The sequence below is a fragment of the Garra rufa genome, chromosome 22, assembly GCF_049309525.1.
Source record: "Garra rufa chromosome 22, GarRuf1.0, whole genome shotgun sequence".
NCBI classification, from domain to species: Eukaryota; Metazoa; Chordata; class Actinopteri; order Cypriniformes; family Cyprinidae; genus Garra; species Garra rufa.
This window is the reverse complement of record NC_133382.1, coordinates 41796201-41804079: the sequence shown is the minus strand read 5'-3', so window position 1 is coordinate 41804079 and position 7879 is coordinate 41796201. Positions and strand designations below refer to the sequence as shown.

The following is a 7879-nucleotide window of genomic DNA, read 5'->3' as shown; positions in this document are numbered from 1 at the left end:
CTTTCCTCTGCTCTTTAGTAGTCTTGCATGAAACTCGAAATATTGTCTTTATATTTTAAGTGTTTCTGAGTATGCCAGGTCATATTTCACCCTAATATAAAAAAGAAGCATTAGATTTTAAAAATCATACATATTTTACTTTTTATTTGAGGGTGAAATATGACCCAAGATATTTTCAGATAGCCAAATGCCAATGTTTTCAGTGACAAATTGTGGATAGTTGTTTTAAAATGTTGATTTAATAAACTAGTCATTATTACCGACCTGCGTTTGAGTTTTTTTCTCTCTGAGAAAACACTTTTGCTGCAACCTTTTTTTGTCTTCTGCCAAGTAGATTAAAAGAGAGAGAGAGAGAGAGAGAGAGAGAGAGAGAGAGAGAGAGAAGGTTTGCTGAATACATGGGTGAGTCAGGAGATGAAAGAGAGAGTAAATGTATTCTATAGCTGTACAAGGAGTACGTGTGTGTGTGTGTGTGTGTGTGTGTGTGTGTGTGTGTGTGTGTGTGTGTGTGTGTTGTGTGTGTGTGTGTGTGTGTGTGTGTGTGTGTGTGTGTTGTTCTTGCGATTCAAGACACCACATGGGCCCTTGCTGCACTGTGGACAAAAGGCATCATTGTAGAAACAAGAAAGATGAGAACTTACAGATTTTTTGTGTGAATATTTTTGACATAAATTGTTGCATTATTTTGTGATTCGTTTGTTTGCTTGTTTTACATAACATTTACAGAATTTGTGCGCAAATTGTATGCTAAACCATTGTTTTACTTAATTTAAAAATTAAATTTTTGTAAAAGATTTTTGTTTTTTTTCTGAAAAGCACAAGTTTTAAGTAACGAAAGTTCTCAAATATCTGTAAACTGTTTGCCTATAGCTAGAAATTTGCTAGAAAATTGCTAGATATAAAGTCAGAATTATGCGACATAATCTCACACTTGCGAGTAATACAGTTTTATAAAACTTTTTTTCTCGCAATTGCGACTTTGTATGTCGCAATTCTGACTTTTTTTTCTCACAATTGCGACTTTAAGATATAAACTCGCAATTGCGATTTATAAAGTCCATGAGGAGAAAAAATAATTAATACTTACAATATGTTTTGACTTAACTCGCAATTGCAAGTTTATATGCAATTCTGACTATAACTCGCAACTGCAATTCTTACTTTATTTCTCAGAATTTTATCAGTTTATCACGCATAATAAAGTTTTATAAAACTTTTTTCTTGCAATTGCGACTTTGTATCTCGCAATTGTGACTTTGAGATATAAACTCGCAATTGCGAATTATAAAGTCCAGTTCTGAGGAGAAAAAAAGACTGATATGTTCTGACATAAATGCAGTTCTGACTATAACTTGCAGCTGCGAGTTTATCACACAATTGCGACTTTGTTTCTCAGAATTACCAGTTTATATAACGCAATTCTTACTTTATTTCTCAGAATTGCGAGTTTATATCATGCAATTCTGACTAACTTGCAACTGCGAGTTTATATCATGCAATTCTGTCTAATTTTCTCAGAACTGCAAGTTTATATCTCGAAAATTCTGACTTTATAACTCGCAATTGTGAGTTTATGTCTCACAATTCAGAATTGTGAGATAACAAGTTGCAATAACCTTTTTTTTTTTAGTGGCGGAAACAGGCTTCCACATATTACTCTTTGTATTTTTATGCCAATATGGTACAAAACTATCCTGTTTAAATCAATGTGATAAATTCATTAGGTCAAAAGCAATCTAAAAGTAATCTAAAAGTAGTCTGATTATATTACTTAAAATGTGTAATATAATGGATTACGTTAGTAATTAAAATGTAATTCCTGTAATTTGGAATCAGTAATGAATTACAATTTATAAGTATAGGCCTAATCTTTCCTGCTCTGACTGTTTATTTCAGTCAGAAATATTTATTAAGGCAAGACACTGCAGGTGAATAGGGTAAACAAAAATTAACTAATAGTTATCACCTTACTTACCCAGTTGATTGATTACATTGATAATTGCAAACATTTTTTGTATTACAAGTTTTCTAAAATGTTAGGTTTTAATATGCAAATGAGGCATTATTTAATGAAATATGCGCTAATTTGCATACATTTCTAGTATAAAAGTCTACACACTGGATGAAGTCAGTTTCAAAATTCTTGTTTAATTTTTTTTGACATATTAGAGTCAAAAGTTTTTACAGAGGGAATTTGGGGTATTTCATTTCATCACGCCATAATTCAGAAAAAACTTAGAAGAGACAGGAAACACTATATTTTTTTAAATTTTGGGGGGAATAAAATGTTCAAGCGAATCATGTATGAACAAATCCCTCTGTAAAAACCTTCAGGATATAGACAGGAATAAAAATGTAAAGTTTGGTGTGTGTAAGTGCTACTGGAATGGAGATTTATGGCTCAGTGTAGGAGAAAAAACTCATTTTGAGAAAACAGCATTTAAAAATATATATTGTAATTGACATCTATTGACACAAATAGATAAAGTGCTATAAAAGAAACACTCAGTGACTTTTGGATGTTTTCTTTCCACTAGTCTGAAAAAAAAAAAAAAAGCCCAAAATCTCTTCATTGAAATTCATTCTATAGCTCTGTGTGTGTGTGTGTGTGTGTGTGTGTGTGTGTGTGTGTGTGTGTGTGTGTGTGTGTGTGTGTGTGTGTGTGTGTGTGTGTGTGTGTGTGTTGTTCTTGTGATAGGAGATGACGCAGGGCTCTTGCAGCACTGAGGACACTCCTGCCAAAGGCATCGCCGTGGGAACGAGAAAGACAGAGTGCGCGCACTCGAGAGAAAGAGAGAGAGAGATCCGTTTCTAGCGCAGTCAGCACTAAAGTCCCTCACAACCTTGTTTCGCGGACGGGACGGAGAGTGTGTGCTTGAGCCATGCGCCTCTGAGCTCTAGCGCTAGCATGCAGGACATCCCAGAGAAGAGGAGAGACACCGGCAGCCCGCGAGGACCCGCGTCCCGGGATGGCGAAGGACACGGGGACACGGAGCGGGACTGGGACGCAGCGCAGGGGAAGCAGAAAGCGGACGCGGAGCGGGAGACGCTGATGATGGAGCTCACACGCCTGGTGCAGAAGAGTGTGAAAGAGAGCAGCTGGTGGGAGAGGAGAGGAATAGACTGCAGCATCCTAACCGCAGCCTTCATCAGTTTACCGGCAGGTATAACACTCTTTGACGACTTTTTCTTTTTTTAATTATAGACACAAAATACTATTTAGACACACAGACTCTTTGGGATATTCTCGAGACAAACAAAACATACTTAAAATATCCAATTTTCATGAAAACAATCCATATTTATTTTTAAATTTTACATTACTACACTTAGAAATAAAGGTGTTTTTAAAGGTTCTTCACAGCAATGCCATAGAAGAACCATTTTTTTGCTTCCACAAAGAACCAATCAATCAAAGGTTTTTTGAAGAACCATCTCTTTCTTACTTTTTATAATCTGAAGAACTTTGTTTCGCCACAAAGAACCTTTTGTGAAACAGTAAGGTTCTTTATGGAACCATTTAGACAAAAATGTTCTTCTATGGCATCGTGAAGAACCTTTATTTTTTAAAAGTGTATATAATGCAAAAAAAAAAAAATCAATAAAATAAATCAAATCCATTACTGTGTTGTGGGAACAATTACATATGTGACCCTGTCTTAAGTAGCATGGATATATTTGTAGCAATAGCCAAAAATACATTGTATGGGTTAAAATTATTGATTTTTCTTTTATGTCAAAAATCATTCGGATATTAAGTAAGATCATGTTCCATGAAGATATTTTGTAAATTTTCTAAAATAAATATATCAAAATGTAATTTTTGATTAGTAATATGCATAATTTTAAAAGCGATTTTCTACATTTTTTGAATTTTTTTGCACCCTCAGGTTTTCAAATAGTTATATCTCGGCCAAATGTTGTCCTATACGTCAATAGAAATCTTATTTATTCAGCTGAATAAATGAGGTATAAATATCAATTTCATGACTGGTTTTGTGTTCTAGGGTCACATATTATTTAAACCAGGGGTGCCCAACTCTGTTCCTGGAGATCTACTATCCTACAAAGTTCAGCTCCAACCCTAATCAAACACACCTGAACCAGCTAATTAATCTGTTAGGTAGCACTTGATAATTACAGACAGCTGTGTTGGAGCAGGGCTGGAACTAAAGTCTGCAGGTAGGTAGTTGGGCACCCCTGATTTAAACAGTATAGTAACGGTTTAGTGCTTTACTGATTTAATGAGAATAGTTAGGGGAATTACAAAGACTCTCAAAAGTAAAATACATTACGAGATTTTTCCTGAATGAAATTGGCATACATGCATATACAGTATGTGTAAGGCTTTGTTTTCTTTATGCAAAATATAATTTCTTTTTTTTACATTCATCCATTCATATCTGAGGGGAAAACAACAACTTTAAAACAGTTTTCACTCTGAAATTGCTCATTAATAATTACAAAGAAATGTGAAGTATTTAAGTAAAAAGATTGAAATTGCATTTTTTTCTTTGCAAAAAAACGTATCTTTATTTTCGTAACTTTTTTTAAAGAATGTAAGCAACTTAAACGAATAATAATCATGATTAAACGAACTTAATCATGAATAATCGCATCCAAAATAAAGGTTTTGTTTTGTTTATATAATATTTGTCTATGTACTGTGTATATTTATTAAGCATATATAAAGAAAATATTTGCATGTATATGTTTATATTCATATGATTTATATGATAAATATATTTAATACATAAACGTAACATAATAAATACACACAGTTCACACACATATATTATTTACACAAAAACTTTTATTTTGGATGCAATTAATCGCGGTTTTATGAAAAGTTCATGGTGCGTTGGGAAATTACTAACAACTGAATACAAATTTGTATCCATTGTTGCTTTGGTCTGAAAATATTTGCATTTTGATTTAAGATGCTCAGAGTCTAGAAAACATTCAAAGTGTGTTTTGATGTTTTCATTCCATTTACAACGGCCTGTATGCTGTATGGAGGTGTGTAATGTCATTAATAGGGAGTGTTTTGGAAAATGTGCATTCGAAACAAATGGTTGACTTGTTTAGTCATGCAGTCCAGGGGTTTTAACACTGACAAAGAAACCAAAATATTGCATTTGTGCAAACAGACTGGCTTCTTTTTATATATAAGCTTTATAAGCTTTCAGACGTTGGCTGGAGTTAAAGGGATAGTTTAGAAATTGTTCCAAACCTGTATGATCTGCTGAATGCAAAATAATGAAGACTAAACAGTTGACAGTCTACTTTGGATAGACTTAGTAAGGACAAAACTACTATGGAGGACCAGAAACGGTTTGGTTTCCAGCATTGTTCAACATGTCTTATTTTACAGTTTAACTTAAGAAAGAAACTCAGGTTTGGAACAAGTGAGCAAATGATGACAGAATTGTAATTTTATTTGAACTATCCCTTTAATATCCAAATTACCGAGGCACTCCTGTGGCGGTGGTTGTCATAGCGACCGGGTTCGATCTGGGTGCTTCCCTCCCATTGGGCAGATCCAGTTTCCTGCAGCACTCTAGCCACTGACTCGTCTTTCAGGGAGAAACCAACAGAGATGGGGGTCAAAACTGCTAAATGAGAATAAAAGATCTTTTAATATTTTATATAATAATCAGAATCATGTTTTAAAAAACATTTAACAGAACAAAGCAATAACAAAAAAAACATGAACTATGTGATACTTTTATTTTTTTAAATAGAAATATATGATTATATTACTAGTTGCTAAGGTTGTCTCCCATGGGAGAAGTTTGTTTTGGAAGAAGGAATTATTGCATTATCAAACAATAACAGATATAACAAATAATACCTGTGACCCTGGGCCACGAAACAGTTATAATGGTTAGTTTGTTTGTTTGTTTTTTGGAATAAATAAGCTTTCCAATGATGTATGGTTTATTAGGATAGGACAATATTCGTTCGAGATGGAACTATTTAAAAATCTGAGGGTGCAAAAAAATCTAAATATTTAGAAAATTGCCTTTGAAGTTATCCAAATGAACATCTTAGCAATGCATATTACTAATCAAAATTTACATTTTGATATATTTATGGTAGGAAGTTTATAAAATGTCTTAATGGAACATAATCTTTACTTGATATCCTAATGATTTTGGCATAAAAGAAAAATGTGTAATTTTGACCCATACAGTGTATTGCTGGCTATTGCTACAAATATATACCCATGCTGCTGAAGACTGGTTTTGTAATCCAGGGTCACATATAATACCCAAATATACCCCAAAACATTAGCCGAAACCATGAAAAACAATAAATGAAACCATGGCCTGATAAAAACAGCTAAACAATTAAAAACAGATAAGTAAACCCTCTAACTTTCCCTGTTTGGAAGCAAAATTCTTCAAACATGCCCATCAAAATACAGAAATTAGTTTAAAAAGATACCAAATGAAACTTATATCATAATCATTAAATGTAAAACCTTTATTTTATTTTATTTTTAAATCTACTTTTAGCTATAGGGGGCATTAAGATGATGTTTTCGACTAAAAAATTAAAACGTTTTATTTATTATACATAGCTTTTAGCCGTTTTTTTATTTTGACAACATTGTTATCTGTACACAGAACGTTTCCATTTTTATTATAATCATCGTCATGTAAATGTAGGGGAAATTGGGATAAGATGAGACATTTTTTACTTATGTGGTCCTCAGGATGAGATAAAATGAGGAAGTAATTTTAGGATGTTTCCTATCATTTTAATTATTTGAATGTATCTATGACAACGGGTTCTAAAATGATGGCTTCTTAGGAGTCAGTGAAAAACAAATTTAATATACAAATCTAATTATATTAACTGTCATAGGTTGTCAAATGAAGTTTAATTTTTAAACTTTAATTGAAACACCAAAGTTTTAACCTTCCCAAAAACAGACTAAACAAAGAGTTTGGCGAGAAAAAATAAATAAAATAAAAAATCAACTTAAATAAAAACTGAACTAGAATAAAACAATAAATGTCACTGAAACTAATAAACATTTTCGTCAAAAGATTCTTGGAATAGTAGCTTTTCTGTTATCATTCGTCTCTACTATGTGTGATTTCAAAATACATGATCACATGACAGTAAAAGTGTACAATTGCCTAGATACAGGGAGTGGGTCAACTTACCCCATTCTTCATTTTTTTTTTTTTTTTTTTTTTTGCATTTTCGGAATAATTAATTTCTAAACCTGTTAATAGTTACATAATGCAAGTATTTTCTGTCACAGCTTTGATTATGGAGAATAGATGTCATCTAGATGTCCCTGCTAACCTGTTTGTGTTCATATCTTTGTGTTGAGTCAAGTTTCACAGCTTTGGACCGTTACAGTGATGTTTCTTTTGTGTTTGCAGGGTTTCTGTTGTTGGGTTCGTCTCAGCCGCTGTACTTCCTGTTGGGTGTGCTGATAATGGGCGTGGCTCATGCTGTCATCACCGTTAAAGGGACACACCTGGCCAGTCACGGCGCTCTCAGCGAATCTCCAGCCTGGGCCAATTTTTGGGCTGTCTTCTTCATCGAAGTGAGATGAAATTATTAAAACACAGTGAATATAGAGAAATCTATTGTTACAAAGTAGTTCAATGCACCAAAGAACCATGATACTCCCACAGTTTTTACCTTAATTTCATTTTAGCTTCCATTTTAACTTTAATTCCACATGTTTTGGTTCAACAGAGTTTTTGCATTGATGTTTAAAGCGCATTGTGTTTGACATGAAGTTAATTCTCTTCAACATGAAAGAATTTAGCTGATTCATTCTTCATGAATTAACTTTGTGGATTAAGAGGATTTAGGTTCATTTACAGTTTCCATCCTCTCAGGAATGTAA

The 7879-nt window shown here is 33.2% G+C and overlaps 1 protein-coding gene across 1 annotated transcript; it reads left to right on the top strand.

Moving 5' to 3' along the window:
- The first annotated feature begins 2722 nt into the window (after positions 1-2722).
- On the top strand, positions 2723-7579 carry LOC141297569 (fatty acid desaturase 6-like). Its single transcript, XM_073827983.1, has 2 exons — positions 2723-3164; positions 7404-7579. Exons 1-2 carry the CDS (start codon positions 2909-2911, stop codon positions 7577-7579), a joined length of 432 nt encoding a protein of 143 aa, XP_073684084.1. The 5' UTR covers positions 2723-2908.
- Positions 7580-7879: the final 300 nt, after the last annotated feature.